Source organism: Leucoraja erinacea, unplaced genomic scaffold (genome assembly GCF_028641065.1).
Source record: "Leucoraja erinacea ecotype New England unplaced genomic scaffold, Leri_hhj_1 Leri_232S, whole genome shotgun sequence".
NCBI classification, from domain to species: Eukaryota; Metazoa; Chordata; class Chondrichthyes; order Rajiformes; family Rajidae; genus Leucoraja; species Leucoraja erinaceus.
In genome coordinates this window covers 69,010-84,788 of record NW_026576133.1, presented here as the reverse complement: position 1 = coordinate 84,788, position 15,779 = coordinate 69,010, and the positions used below count along the sequence as shown (strand labels likewise).

At 50.1% G+C, this 15,779-nt stretch overlaps 1 protein-coding gene across 5 annotated transcripts in view; it reads left to right on the top strand.

Annotated features, from left to right (window-relative positions):
* LOC129716426 (disintegrin and metalloproteinase domain-containing protein 12-like) overlaps positions 1 to 15,779 on the top strand; it is a 111,890-nt gene that overhangs the window by 60,019 nt on the left and 36,092 nt on the right. For all 5 annotated transcript variants that reach the window (XM_055666299.1, XM_055666301.1, XM_055666298.1 and 2 more), the window contains exons 11-14: positions 1,545 to 1,687; positions 5,204 to 5,381; positions 5,520 to 5,612; positions 12,328 to 12,523. In XM_055666299.1, the coding sequence (XP_055522274.1) occupies positions 1,545 to 1,687; positions 5,204 to 5,381; positions 5,520 to 5,612; positions 12,328 to 12,523 (610 nt within the window). The remainder of the gene's footprint in view (positions 1 to 1,544; positions 1,688 to 5,203; positions 5,382 to 5,519; positions 5,613 to 12,327; positions 12,524 to 15,779) is intronic.

Sequence of the window (15,779 nt, the reverse complement as noted above, 5' to 3'; positions counted from 1 at the left end):
CTGCATCTAGCTTGTCCAGTCCTTTTATAATTTTATATGTTTCTATAAGATCCCCCTCATCCTTCTAAACGCCAATGAATACAAGCCTAGTCTTTTCAATCTTGTCTCATATGACAGTCCCACCATCCCAGGGATCAATCTCGTGAACCTACGCTGCACTGCCCCAATCACAAGGATGTCCTTCCTCAAATTAGGAGACCAAAAATGTACTTCCATGAAATGAGTGTGGGCATCAGAGGTTATGGGGAGATATATGGCAGGAGAATGGGATTGACGGGGAAAGATAGATCAGCCATGATTGAATGGCAGACTAGCCTCATTGGGCCGAATGGCCTAATTCTGCTCCTATGACTGATGAGCTTCTGTGACTGGCATCAGTGTTGTCCTGCCGGTTCTAATCATTATCATACTTTATTAGCCAAGTATGTTTTCCAACATACAATGAATTTCATTTGCCATACAGTCATACCAATAAAAAGCAACAGAACACTAAATACATTTTAACATAAACATCCACCACAGTGACTCCTCCACATTCCTCACTGTGATGGAAGGCGAGAAAAAGTTCAATCTCTTCTCTAAGACAATAAACAATAGACAATAGGTGCAGGAGGAGGCCATTTGGCCCCTCGAGCCAGCACCGCCATTCAATGTGATCATGGCTGATCATCCCCAATCAGTACCCCGTTCCTACCTTCTCCCCATATCCCCTCACTCCACTATTTTTAAGAGCTCTATCTAGCTCTCTCTTGAAAGCATCCAGAGAACCTGCCTCCACCGCCCTCTGAGGCAGAGAATTCCACAGACTCACCACTCTCTGGGTGAAAAAGTGTTTCCTCGTCTCCGTTCTAAATGGCTTCCTCCTTATTCTTAAACTGTGGCCCCTGGTTCTGGACTCCCCCAACATCGGGAACATGACTCTTTGTTCTCCCGCGGTCGGAGGCCGCGAGCCTTCCGTTGATGGGACAATCTTGGCTCCCGTAGCCGGCGGTGTTTAAGCCCTCGGGTCAGAGCGATCAAGCTCCTGCATTGGGGGGGATGTCAGCTCCCCCGCGCCGGCCGATCAAACCCCGGGTCAGGACTAGTCGAACCTCCTGCGTCGTTTGGAGCTTCCCGACATCGGTCTCTACCCGAGACTGCGAGCTCCTCGATGGTGAAATCTGCAGCCCGCGGTTGGAGTGTCGATCCCAGCAAGGGATCGGCTCCGATGGTAAGTCTACGTCCCTGCGGTGGGGCTAAAAGTCAGTCCCAAGCCCGACCTCCAGCTCCACGATGTTAGGCCGCAGAGCGACCAGAGATACGATCCGGAAAACAATCGCATCTCCGGCAAGGTAAGAGATTGGATATGAGTTTCCCCCTTCCTCCTCCCCCCTCCCCCCCCACCACACACACATAAAACAAACCTGAGAACATTAACACAAACTATTAAAACACACTAAAAATAACACAAAAAAAGATAAAAGACAGACAGACTGTTGGCGAGGCAGCCATCGCTGACGGCGCCCCCTGGTGGTATCTCAAGCTGTTCTTGCCCTTGTTCCCAGGACATCCACCCCAGCTTCCTGATGGTGTCGGCCACCCTGGCCCATGAGCTGGGTCACAACCTGGGACTGACCCACGACACAACGGAACGCAACTGTGTCTGTGAGACCCGATTCACTGGCTGCATCATGGACACTGCACTGGGGTAGGAACCATGCACCAACTGCGCGCTGCACCGTGGCATTGGGGCATGCCGGTATTAGGGTGGCAGGGTGGCGCAGTGGGTAGTGCCACTGCCTCCCATCACCAGCGGCCCAGGTTCAATCCCCACCTCTGGTGCTGCCTGTGTGGAGTTTGCACGTTCTCCCTGTGGGGTCCGCGTAGATTTCCCCGGGTTTCCTCCCTCCGTCCCAAAGATGTGTGGGGTCAGTGAGTTAACTGACCTCTGTAATTTGCCCCCCCCCCTTGTGCGGGTTAGGAGTTGAATCCGGGGGGAGGGGGAGAATCAAATGGGATCAGTATCAACTGATGGTCAGCACAGACTCAGTGGACCGAAGGGCCTGTTTCCATGTTGTATGACTTTATGAATCTGTGACTGTCACAACTGTGGGGAAGTGCAAGATCGGGTACGTGGATGGGAACGGTTTAGAGGAACATGGGCCAAACACAGGCAGGTGGGACCAATGTAAATGGGGCATCTTGGTCAGCATGGGCAAGTTGGGCTGAATGGTCTGTTTCCATGCTAAACTCATAGATACAGTGTGGAAACAGGCCCCACGGCCCAACTTGCCCGCACCAGCCAACATGTCCCAGCTACACTAGTCCCACCTGCCTGCGCTTGATCCATATCCCTCCAAACCTGTCCTATCCATGTACCTGTCTAACTGTTTCTTAAATGTTGGGATAGTCCCAGCCTCAACTACCTCCTCTGGCAGCTCGTTCCATACACCCACCACCCTTTGTGTGGAAAATGTTACCTCTCGGATTCCTATTAAATCTTTTCCCCTTCACCTTGAACCCGTGTCCTCTGGTCCTCGATTCCCCAACTCTGGGCAAGAGACTCTGTGCATCTTCCCGATCTATTCCTCTCATGATCTTATACACTCTATAGGATCATGAGAGGAATAGATTGGTAGATGCACAAAGATCACCCCTCATCCTCCTGCGCTCCAAGGAATAGAGTCCCAGCCTACTCAACCTCTCCCTATAGTTGCACACCTTCTAGATCTGACAACAGATCCTCTAGTCCTGGCAACTCTATGTATTACTCTATCAGTCATTGACTTTCCCATGCTTCAATGACTTGACCATGACCAAAGTGAATACTTATCGTAAGTTGGGAGGTCATATTGCAGTTGGATTAGACGTCGGTGAGGCCTCATTTAGAATATTGTGTTCAGTTCTTGGCACTGTGTTATCAGAAAGATGTTGTCAAGCTGGAAAAGGTTCAGAGAAGAATTACAAGGATGTCGCCAGGATTACAGAGTGTGAGTTATAGGAGGAATGTTTAAGAAGGAACTACAGATGTTGGAAAAATCGAAGGTAGACAAAAACGCTGGAGAAACTCAGCGGGTGAGGCAGCATCTATGGAACAAAGGAACGTTTTGGGTTGAGACCCTTCTTCAGACAATAGGGAGAGGTTGAGTAGGCTGGGACTATTCCTTGGAGCACAGGAGGATGAGGGCTAATCTTATAGAGGTGTACAAAATCATGAGAGGAATAGATCAGGTCGATGTACAGAGTCTCTTGTCCAGAGTAGGGGAATCGAGAACCAGAGGACATGGGTTTAAACTGAGAGGGGAAAAGATTTAATAGGAACCTGACATGAGGAAGAGAGAAGCAGCAAGTATATTGTGGACAGAGGAAAGACCTGTGAGCAGTCAACCCCTCACCCAGATGCGTGGGAGATTGCAACCTTCATGTGGTCCGCCCTGTTTCAACGAATGCAATCAACCCAGCGTGCACAATCAAATAAGATCAAATAGAACAAGTTGTCCCACAACTTTAGGCTGTGCACACCATACGCAAGAAGAAGAAGAGCCCCTTAGCAACTCCTGGACCTGGAGTATTGTGTGCAGTTTTGGTCCCCTAATTTGAGGAAGGACATTCTTGCTATTGAGGGAGTGCAGCGTAGGTTTACAAGGTTAATTCCCGGGATGGTGGGACTGTCATATGATGAGAGAATGGAGCAGCTGGGCTTGTACACTATGGAGTTTAGAAGTTTAGAAGGATTAGAGGGGATCTCATTGAAACATATAAGATTGTTAAGGGCTTGGACACGCTAGAGGCAGGAACCATTTTCCCGATGTTGGGGTAGTAAGTCTATTTAGAACGGAAACGAGGAAACACTTTTTTTCACAGAGTGGTGAGTCTGTGGAATTCTCTGCCTCAGAGGGCGGTGGAGGTCGGTTCTCTGGATGCTTTCAAGAGAGAGCTAGATAGGGCTCTTAAAAATAGCAGAGTCGGGGGGTATGGGGAGAAGGCAGGAATGGGGTACTGATTGGGGATGATCAGCCATGATCATATTGAATGGCGTTGCTGGCTCGAAGGGCCAAATGGCCTCCTCCTGCACCTGTTGTCTATTGTCTAATGTCTCCCTCACCGATCACTCCCGTAGTGACTTCTTAGCCAATTAACCCTTCGCAGCTTAATCATGTTTTTCAGTCTCTGGCTCAACCGCATGTACATTTTGGCTATTGCAGGCGCTCAGCATCTGGCCTGGTGACTTAGCTCTGCACTAGTCACCACTGAGGCATTTAGCCAGCAAGAGTCAAGAGAGTTTTATTGTCATGTGTCCCAGATAGGACAATGAAATTCTTGCTTTGCTGCAGCACAACAGAATATGTAAACATAATACAGAACAGGAGATAAAAGTTCAGCGAGCATTTAGCAGTGTCCACATAGTCAAGTACCCCAACATCCTCACTGGTTCCAAAATATACTTCATCAGAGGCCTGTGGGTGTATGGGACGAGCTGCCAGAGGAGGAAGTTGAGGCAGGGAGTATTCACAGCATTTAAAAGACATTTGTACAGGTACATACAACGGACCTTCATGGTCGGGTCTAGATCCTACAACCACTGGGACTTGAAAGTGGCCCCAAAGTGGTGACTCTGCACACTGTCGCAGTGCGTTACTGCTGTACACTTGTACTGTATCTGAGATGCTGATCTAAGATGTATCTAAGTGATACTTGTACCCACTGAGTTCCTCCACTTTGTGTTCTACCTCTGCCTTCTAGTGGTGGACATGTCTTCCAGGGCAGAAGGTTTCCTATTCTTTTCCATGTCTGTGGCCCTGATAATATTGTCATATCTGTACCACTGCCTCCAGAACCCCTACATGTATAGAGTACAGCATGGAAACAGGCCCTTCCACCCACCTGGTCCATGTCTACTGGGCAGTTTGTATACTGGGCAAGTCCCATTCACCCACATTCGCCCCATATCTCCATAAACCCCTGTAAGCCATGGATGTTATAAAAAGGTTCATATGTTTTGAAATATATGTAGACAGGTACATGGATGGGAAAGGTGATGTGGGCCAAACACAGGCAGGTGGGACTAGTTTCGATGGGGCATCTTGGTTGATATGGACATTGGGCTGAAGGGCCGTTTCCATGAGTCTATAACAAGGGTAACGTGAGTGTCGATGTGTGGGTGTGGACGGGAGGGGGTGTTGGAGGGGCCAGGCTGACTCTCTGTCTGCTGTCTGTCCCTCAGCTTTGAGATCCCCACCATGTTCAGCAGCTGCAGCCGAGAGGACCTGGAGAACAGCCTGCGGCACGGGGTGGGGGTCTGCCTGTTCAACCTGCCGCCTCTACACCTGCTGGTGGAGGGGCCCGAGTGCGGCAACATGTACCTGGAGGAGGGCGAGGAGTGCGACTGCGGCAAGGCCACGGTAAGGAGGGGCCGAAGGGTCTGTTCCTGTGCTGTTCTATGTAATGCCCCAGCAGGAATCCCGGTTAGAGATACGTGTAAATAAATCTTCATTTTGACCCTTCCCCCGTCTTAACTCTCTGCATTGTTTTGTGCTCAGGAATGTTCGGATCGCTGCTGCCATCCTTTGACGTGTAAACTCATCCCAGGGGCTGTGTGCTCATCCACTGGTGCCTGCTGTAAGGACTGCAATGTAAGTAAGATGCTGGGCTTCTGCCTTCACCACCTGGGCCTCAATAACCCGTGCCTGCCTTCTCCCCATATCCCTTGATTCCACTAGCACCTAGAGCTTTATCTAACTCTCTATTAAATCCATCCAGTGATTTGGCCTCCACTGCCCTCTGTGGCAGGGAATTCCACAAATCCACAACTCTCTGGGTGAAAACGTTTTTTCTCACCTCAGTCTTAAATGACCTCCCCTTTATTCTAAGACTGTGGCCCCTGGTTCTGGACTCGCCCAACATTGGGAACATTTTTCCTGCATCTAGCTTGTCCAGTCCTTTTATAATTTTATATGTCTCTATAAGATGCCCCCTCATCCTTCTAAACTCCAGTGAATACAAGCCTAGTCTTTTCAATCTTTCCTCATATATACAGTCCCGCCATCCCAGGGATCAATCTCATGAACCTACACTGCACTGCCTCAATCACACGGATGTCCTTCCTCAAATTAGGAGACCAAAACTGTACACAATGATCCAGATGTGGTCTCACCAGAGCCCTATACAACCATATTACCAATGATCTGTCGCGGACCAACCACGTTGGTGCGACAGCCAGGAAGGGGATATGGGGAGAAGGCAGGAATGGGGTACTGATTGTGGATGATCAGCCATGATCACAGTGAATGGCGGTGCTGGCTCGAAGGGCCGAATGGCCTACTCCTGCACCTATTGCTATTGTCTATTGTCTAACTCCTCTACTTCCTCACGAGATTCAGGATTTTGCCACATATAAAATTCATAAATTGTATAGGCCTCTGACATTGTCGGGTCTAGAGGATGTGGTTAGCCATATCAAGCCGTCGGGCTCCCCATGTGATGCTGTCCCTCCTCTTCTTTTTAAATAGGTTTTCCCGAGGGCAGTCGGTTCTCGCCATCATAAACAGTAGCTTGTGTTCTGGGGTTGTCCCCGAAAATTTTAAACATGCAGTAGTGCAACCACTACTTAAGAAACCTGGCCTGGATCAAACTGTTCTGGCCAATTTTAGGCCGATCTCCAAGCTGCCATTTATCTCTAAAATCATGGAGAAAGTAGTTTATGCTCAGCTAAAAACTCTTCCTGGACGAGCACAATATTCGGGAGGTTTTCCAGTCTAGATTCAAAGCTATGCATAGCACAGAGTCAGCTCTGCTAAGGGTTTTTAATGACATTCTCCTGGCAAACGACTCCGGTAATTATGTGGTTCTTGTCTTGCTGGACCTATCTGCCGCCTTCGATACAATGGTTACAATCCCGATTACAGCACCAAGTGGGCATTTGTGGCAGTGCCCTGGGATGGTTCAGGTCCTATCTGGCAGACAGAACCATGCATGTAAGCCTTGCTGGCTTTGAATCCTCCTCCGCTCCCTTGGCATATGAGGTTCCACAGGGCTCAATTTTAGGGCCCCTGCTCTTCTCTCTATACCTACTTCCTCTGGGCTCAATTTTAAGAAGGCATGGCATCTCCTTTCACTTTTACACAGATGATAGCCAGTTATATATGCCACTCAGGAAGGAAGACGACTATTGTCTAAAGTCACTTCTGGCTGGTCTTGAGGACATTAAGTCCTGGATGGCCTTAAACTTTCTGGGACTTAATGAAAAAAAGACAGAGGTGATTTTGTCTGGGTTTTAGGATGGACGGTGATTTTAAACTAGATAAACAAATAGGCGCGGTGGTTAAGTCCAGCTTCTTTCACCTAAGGAAGCTGGCGAAGGTGAAGCCCATTCTCGAGCGGCATCATTTTGAAACAGTAATCCATGCCTTTATTATATCTAGGCTGGATTACTGTAACGCACTCTACTCTGGAGTCGCATGAGCTTCATTGTCTCGTCTCCAGCTGGTTCAAAATGCTGCCGCTCGCCTCTTAACCGGAACTCGAAAGAGGGAGCACATTATGCCAATTTTGGCCTCCCTTCACTGGCTCCCAGTGCACTTTCGAGTTCATTTTAAAATTATTTTATTTGTTTTTAAATCGTTGAATGGGCTCGCCCCGCCTTACCTCTCTGAGCTGCTCCATCCATACGCTCCTGCCCGGTGCCTCAGGTCAGCTGATCAGCTGCTCCTTGAGGTACCAAGGTCTAAGCGGAAGCTCAGAGGGGATAGAGCCTTTTCTGTTGCTGCTCCAGCACTCTGGAACACCCTGCCGTTGCACATCAGACAGGCCCCCTCACTGTCCATCTTCAAATCCACCCTGAAAACCAATTTTTATTCTCTGGCTTTCGACACTGGCTGAGACATTGCTCCTGTTTTTAGTGCTTTTAATGTTTTTTTAATTTTTAACTGTTTTATAGTCCTTTGTTTTACGGTTTTTAATGGTTTGTAATAACTTCTTGTCCACGAGTTCTCATGTACAGCACTTTGTGGCAACTGCAGTTGTTTAAAGTGCTTTATAAATAAAGTTATTATTATTATTATTATTACAAAGGATTGGGCCGGCTAGATGCAGGAAAAATGTTCCCGAGGTTTGGGGGGAGTCCAGAACCAGGGGTCACAGTTTAAGAATAAGGAGTGGGCCATTTAGGACTGAGATGAAGAAAAACCTTTACACCCAGTTGTGAATCTGTGCAAATCTCTGCCACAGAAGACAGTGGAGGCCAATTCACTGGATATTATTCAAGAGAGAGTTAGATTTAGCTCTTCAGGCTAAAGGAATTAAGGGATATGGGGAGAAGGCAGGAACGGGGTACTGATTGAGGATGATCAGCCATGATCATATTGAATGGCGGTGCTGGCTCAAAGGGCCGAATGGCCCACTCCTGCACCTATTTTTCTGTGTTTCTATATTTCTATCACTCCAGCAACTTACACACTCGACACTTGCAACATAGAAAGCGTAGTTGGGATACATCGCAGCTTGGTTTGGGAACAGCTCAACCCAAGACCACAAGTAATTGTAGATTTGTGGATGTAGCCCAGTCCATCACACACACACACTCCCCACCATCGACTCCATCCACACTTCACGCTGCTTCGGGAAAGCAGCCAACATAATCAAAGACTTGTCCCACCACGGTCATTCTATCTTAGAAACATAGAAAATAGGTGCAGGAGGAGGCGATTCGGCCCTTCGAGCCAGCACCGCCATTCATTGTGATCATGGCTGATCGTTCCCAATCAATAACCCGTGCCTGCCTTCTTCCTATATCCCTTGACTCCACTAGCCCCTAGAGCTCTATCTAACTCTCTCTTAAATCCATCCAGTGATTTGGCCTCCACTGCTCTCTGTGGCAGGGAATTCCACAAATTCACAACTCTCTGGGTGAAAAAGTTATTTTCTCACCTCAGTCTTAAATGGCCTCCCCTTTATTCTAAGACTGTGGCCCCTGGTTCTGGACTCGCCCACCATTGGGAACATTTTTCCTGTATCTAGCTTTTCCAGTCCTTTTATAATTTTATATGTTTCTATAAGAAACCCTCTCATCCTTCTAAACTCCAGTGAATACAAGCCTAGTCTTTTCAATCTTTCCTCATATGACAGTCCCGCCATCCCAGGGATCAATCTCGTGAACCTACGCTGCACTGCCTCAATCACAAGGATGTCCTTCCTCAAATTGGGAGACCAAAACTGTACACAATACTCCAGATGTGGTCTCACCAGAGCCCTATACAACTGCAGAAGAACCTCTCTACTCCTATACTGAAATCCTCTTGTTATGAAGGCCAACATTCCATTAGCTTTCTTCACTACCTCCTAACATCCTCTTCACAGTTCACACTGCCACCCAGCTTTGTGTCATCCGCAAACTTGCTAGTGTTGCTCCTAATTTTTGGTCTCCAAATCATTAAGGACATATGCCATAAACAGTTGCGACGGTTCCCCAACACCGAGCCTTGCAGCACTCCTGTCTTACTGCCTGCCATTCTGAAAAGGACCCGTTCACTCCTAGTCTTTGCTTCCGGTCTGCCAACCAATTTTCTATCCATGTCAACACCCTACTCCCAATATCATGTGCTCTAATTTTAGTCATCAGACAGGACAACTTTGGAGGGATATGGGCCAAAAGCAGGCAGATGGGAATAGTATGATGGGACATGTTGGCTGGTGTGGGCAAGTTGGGCCAAAGGGCCTGTTTCCACACTGTATACCCTACGAGTCTCGGCGGCATGAGCGGGTGCCTCGACAGTGTTGGAGCCTCAATGGCAACGGGAGCCTCGGTGGCAACGGGAGCCTCGGTGGCCGTGGGAGCCTCGGTGGCCGTGGGAGCGTCGGTGGCAGTGGGAGACTCGGTGGCAAAGGGAGCCTCGGTGGCAACGGGAACCTCGGTGGCAGTGGGAGACTCGGTGGCAAAGGGAGCCTCGGTGGCAACGGGAGCCTCGGTGGCAACGGGAGCCTCGGTGGCAACGGGAGCCGCGGTGGCAACGGGAGCCTCGGTGGCAATGGGAGCCTCGGTGGCAACGGGAGCCGCGGTGGCAACGGGAGCCTCGGTGGCAATGGGAGCCTCGGTGGCAACGGGAGCCTCGGTGGCAACGGGAGCCTCGGTGGCAACGGGAGCCTCGGTGGCAGTGGGAGCCTCGTTGGCAACGGGAGCCTCGGTGGCAATGGGAGCCTCGGTGGCAATGGGAGCCTCGGTGGCAACGGGAGCCTCGGTGGCAAGACTCGGGAGCCTCGGTGGCAACGGGAGCCTCGGTGGCAACGGGAGCCTCGGTGGCAACGGGAGCCTCGGTGGCAACGGGAGCCTCGGTTGGCAACGGGAGCCTCGGTGGCAGTGGGAGCCTCGGTGGCAACGGGAGCCTCGGTGGCAACGGGAGCCTCGGTGGCACCGGGAGCCTCGGTGGCAACGGGAGCCTCGGTGGCAACGGGAGCCTCGGTGGCAATGGGAGCCTCGGTGGCAGTGGGAGCCTCGGTGGCAGCGGGAGCCTCGGTGGCAGCGGGAGCCTCGGTGGCAGCGGGAGCCTCGGTGGCCGTGGGAGCCTCGGTGGCAACGGGAGCCTCGGTGGCAGGGAGCCTCGGTGGCAACGGGAGCCGCGGTGGCAGCGGGAGCCTCGGTGGCAAGGGGAGCCTCGGTGGCAACGGGAGCCTCGGTGGCAGTGGGAGCCTCGGTGGCAACGCCTCGGTGGCAATGGGAGCCTCGGTGGCAATGGGAGCCTCGGTGGCAACGGGAGCCTCGGTGGCAACGGGAGCCTCGGTGGCAGTGGGAGCCTCGTTGGCAACGGGAGCCTCGGTGGCAGTGGGAGCCTCGGTGGCAAGGGGAGCCTCGGTGGCAACGGGAGCCTCGGTGGCAACGGGAGCCTCGGTGGAAACGGGAGCCTCGGTGGCCGTGGGAGCCTCGGTGGCCGTGGGAGCCTCGGTGGCAACGGGAGCCTCGGTGGCCGTGGGAGCCTCGGTGGCAATGGGAGCCTCGGTGGACGGTGGTGGTGGGGCCTCGCGATCGGCCCGCGATCAATGGTCGATGAGCATGAGGGGGGGGAGGAAAAGACCCGGCATGGGGGGACCGCTGTGAGGGACGGTGGGAGAAACAAGGGGGACCCGGTGGGGGTTGCACTAGTTTTAGACTCCTCTGCCCAGGGGATAAACCTGCGTTGGTTTGTTTGTTTGTTCATTTGTTCCAGTGAAGGCGCTGTGCTCACGGCAGCCAGACAAGTCGCTTGTCTCTTTTTCTTCTTGTTTACACTTATAATTTCAAGTTTTTGCGTACCTTGTGTGCTGTGACTGTCGGCAGACCAATTTCCCTCCGGGGATGAATAAAGTTTTATCGTATTGTATCGTGTCGTGTTGTAGAGGCAGAGGAGTGTGCTTGAACCTGGCACCCTCAGTCGCCTGGGGAAGTAGAGGCATTGGTCTGCATCCTTGGCTGAAGATTCAGTGTGGTCCTTGCCTCAGAAGGCTGTGGATAGAGTTGCCAACTATCCCGTATTAGCCGGGACATCCCGTATATTGGGCTAAATTGATTTGTCTCATACAGGACCGCCCTTGTCCTGGATTTGACCGCTACTACTCGGGTCGAGGGGACTGTCGGGTCGGAGTGCAGTGTCCGGCCCCGCCTCACCCGTCCCGACGTAGTGCAGCCCAAGGAGTGCAGCAGCAGCAGCAGCGCCTCACCAGTGGCCCCGTCGGTCGGCAACCCGGCCAGCTGTCCGACCTTTGTACCTTCGCTTACCGCCGACACCATCAGGGAGGCGGTACAGCAGCCTCAGGTCTCGCACAAGCAGGCTGAGGAACAGCTTTTTCCAAAATACCATTACCCTGCTGAACTCACAGGCCTGACGCTAGCTATCTTTTATACTCTTTTATCTGTATATATTTATTTGCCTATGTACTAGTTTAATTCATCCACATTGTACATATTGTTTTATCCAGTATTTTTACTACTTTGCACTCTGATTAGATGCTAAACTGCATTTTGTTGTACCTGTACTCGTATTTGTGCAATGACAATGAACTTGAATCGAACCTAATCTAACCACCCCTCCTTCTCATGGCCGATCATCGGTTCGTGAATTGGACGGGGCACCGGACTTTGCGAGCGATATCGCGTGGCCAGGGCCAAAACTCCTCAGCTGTCTGGGCTTTGTGTACAGTCCAGCACCCAGTCTAACTCATCATTCACCCAGCCACAGCCTAGTCGGCCAACGAAATGCCGTTGGGAATGGGTCCCATATTTTGACCTTTTGTCCCTTATTTGGGAGTGAAAAAATTGGTGACCCTAATCTCAGCTCCTCTCCCCCCCACTGCCTGCCATCCTCTGATGCCGTCTTTCTTCAGTTCCTCCCAGCAGGCACGGTGTGTAGGCCCAGACGCGGAGAGTGCGACCTGCCCGAGTTCTGCACGGGAAGCTCCCAAGATTGCCCCAACAATCACTACATGAAAGATGGCTACACCTGCAGCAACGGGAACTTGTTCTGCAACCAGGGGCTCTGTCAGTCTGCAGACAAGCAATGCCAGGAGATCTGGGGCGATGGTGAGTACAGGCTGCCGACAGCCACTAGATGGCAGCACTGATCCCCTCCCCACACATGGCAGTGGTTCTGGGAGGTCATGTTGCAGTTGTACAATACGCTGCTGCATACGATACACCATACCATACAATACAATACAATACAGTACAATACATACAATACAGTACAATACGCTGCAATACAATACCATACCATACAATACAATACAATAATACTTTATTAGCCAAGTATGTTTTGCAACATACGAGGAATTTTTGGCATGCAGTCATAAAGCAACAGAACACATTTTAACATAAACATCCACCACAGTAACTCCTCCACATTCCTCACAGTGATGGAAGGTGAAAAGAAAGTTCAATCTCTTCCCTTACTTGTGGTGGGACTCAAAGTCAGTCCCTTCGCGAGGCCTCCAGCTCCACGATGTTAGGCTGCAGAGCGACCGGAGATACGATCCGGAAAACAATCGCATCTCCGGCAAGGTACGAGACTGGAAAAAAGTTTCCCCCTCCCCCACCCCCATCCCCACATAAAACAAACCAGAGAACATTAACACAAACTTTCAAAACACACTAAAAGTAACAGAAAAAGACAAAAAAACAGACAGACTGTTGGTGAGGCTGCCAATCATACAGCGCCCGTATTGTGTTCAGTTCTGCGCACCATGCTGTGAATGATTGTAGCAGGATCTGGATCGATTGGCCAGGTGGGCGGAGGAATGGTGGATGGAATTTAATACAGAGAAGTGTGAGGTGTTGCATTTTGGGATGTCAAACAAGGACAGGACCTACACAGTGAATGATAGGCCTCTGGGTAGTGTTGTAGAGCAGAGGGATCTAGGAGTACAGGTGCATTTTTCCTTGAAGGTCGAGTCGCAGGTAGATAAGGTGGTCATAAAGGCTTTTGGCACTTTGGTCTTCATCTGTCAGAGTATTGAGTCTAGGGGTTGGGAGGTCATGTTGCAGTTGTATAAGATGTTGGTGAGACCGCATTTAGAATATTGTGTTCAGTTCTGGGCACCGTGTTCTAGGAAAGATATTGTCAAGCTTGAAAGGGTTCAGAAAAGATTTACGAGAATGTTAGACAGGTACATGGAAAGGTCAGGTTTGGAGGGATATGGACCAAGCGCAGGCAAGTGGGACTAGTGTAGCTGGGACATGTTGGCCAGTGTGGGCGAGTTGGGCAGAAGGGCCTGTTTCCACACTGTATCACTCTATGACTCCATGACTTAAGGAAAGATGTGGTCAAGCTGGAAAGGGTGCACAGAAACTTTACAAGGATGTTGCCAGGACTCGAGGGTGGGAGCTACAGGGAGAGGTTGAGTAGTCTAGGACCATTCCCTGGAGCACAGAGGATAAGGGGTGATCTTATAGAGGTGTATAAAACCATGAGTGGAATAGATTGGGTAGATGCACACAGTCTCTTGGGCAGAGGGGGATATTTGAGAACCAGAGGACATAGTCTTAAGGTGAGAGGGAAAGGTTTTGTTGGAACCTGAAGGGTATCTTTTTTACACAGAGGGTGGTGGGTGTATGGAACCAGTAGCCACAGGAGGTAGTTGGGGGCAGGTACTATCCCAATGTTTAAGAAACAGTTAGACAGGTACATGGATAGGACAGGGATATGGACCAAACGCAGGCAGGTGGGACTAGTGTAGATGGGACATGCTGGTTGGGCCGAAGGGCCTGTTTCCACGCTGTATCACTCTATGGCAGGGCTGGTGTCACACCTCCTCACCCCTGGTGAAGCAGAGTCACAGTGGCAGGTAGCACGGTCACAGGCCCTTCGGCCCAACACATCCATACTGACCAACATGTCCTATCTACACTAGTCCCACCTTTGACCTATATCCCTCTAAACCTCTTCTGAACCACTACTCCTGATCTAGAACATTCTGCCAGGGGTGATGGTGGAGGCAGATACCATAGTGGTGTTTAAGAGACTTTTGGACAGGCGCATAGATATGAATGAATGAATTGGCCAAGTATTCACATACAAGGAATTTGCCTTGGTGCTCCGCACGCAAGTGACAACATGACATACAGTGACAATTAGGAATGACACATAAATATTAAATATTAATAATAAAACATTATTGATTAAGCATGTGAATTGAATAAAATACCAGAGCAAAAGGAGGCTACAGATTTTTGATTATTACTAGTTGTGGAAAAGATCTGTTTTTATGTCTGGCTGTGGCAGCTTTGACGGTCCGGAGTTGCCTTCCAGAGGGAAGTGATTCAAAGAGTTTGTGGCCAGGGTGAGAGGGGTCAGAGATGATCTTGCCCGCTCGCTTCCTGGCCCTTGCAGTATGTGCTAGGAGAGAGAGATGTATGTAGGGATTTTGGGCCCCATATCTGAGGAAGGATGTGCTGGCTCTGCAGAGGGTCCAGAGGAGGTTTACAAGATTGATCGCAGGAATGAGCGTTTGTCGGCACTGGACCTGTACTCGCTGGAGTTTAGAAGAATGAGGGGGGACCTCAATGAAACATACAGAATAATGAAAGGCCTGGATAGGGTGAGTGTGAGAGGATGTTTCCACTAGTGGGAGAGTCTAGGACTAGAGTTCATAGTCTCAGAATTAAAGGATGTTCTTTTAGGACGGAGATGAGGAGAAATTTCTTTAGTCAGAGGGTGATGAATCTGTGGAAATCTTTGTCATAGACGGCTGGGGAGGCCAAGTCAGTGGATATTTTTAAGGCAGAGATAGATAGATTCTTGGTTAGTGTGGGTGTCAGAGGTTATGGGGAGAAGGCAGGAGAATGGGGTTAGGAGAGGGAGATAGATCAGCCATGATTGAATGGTGGAATGGACTCGATGGGCTGAATGGCCTAATTCTGCTCCCTATGACCTAATCGATATACAATTATGAGATGCGTGGATAGTGCAGAGAGTCAAGACCTTTTTCCAGGGTAGAAGGTGTCACCCTGGATAGAGGCCAAACACAAACATAGAGTGGGTAATAAGATGTATGATCTGTGTATGAAAGAACTGCAGATGCTGGTTTAAATCGTAGGTAGACACAAAATGCTGGAGTAACTCAACGGGACCGGCAGCATCTCTGGAGAGAAGGGATGGGTGATGTTTCGGTTCGAGACCCTTCTTCAGACAGAAGATGTACAGTATGATGTGCTTGCCTTCATTGGTCAGGGGAATTGAGTATTCGACTCAGGAAGTCATGCTGCAGTTTATGGGACTGTGGTCAGGCCGCATTCGGAGTCTTGCCTGCAGTTCTGGTCGCCCCCATTTACTGGAATGTAT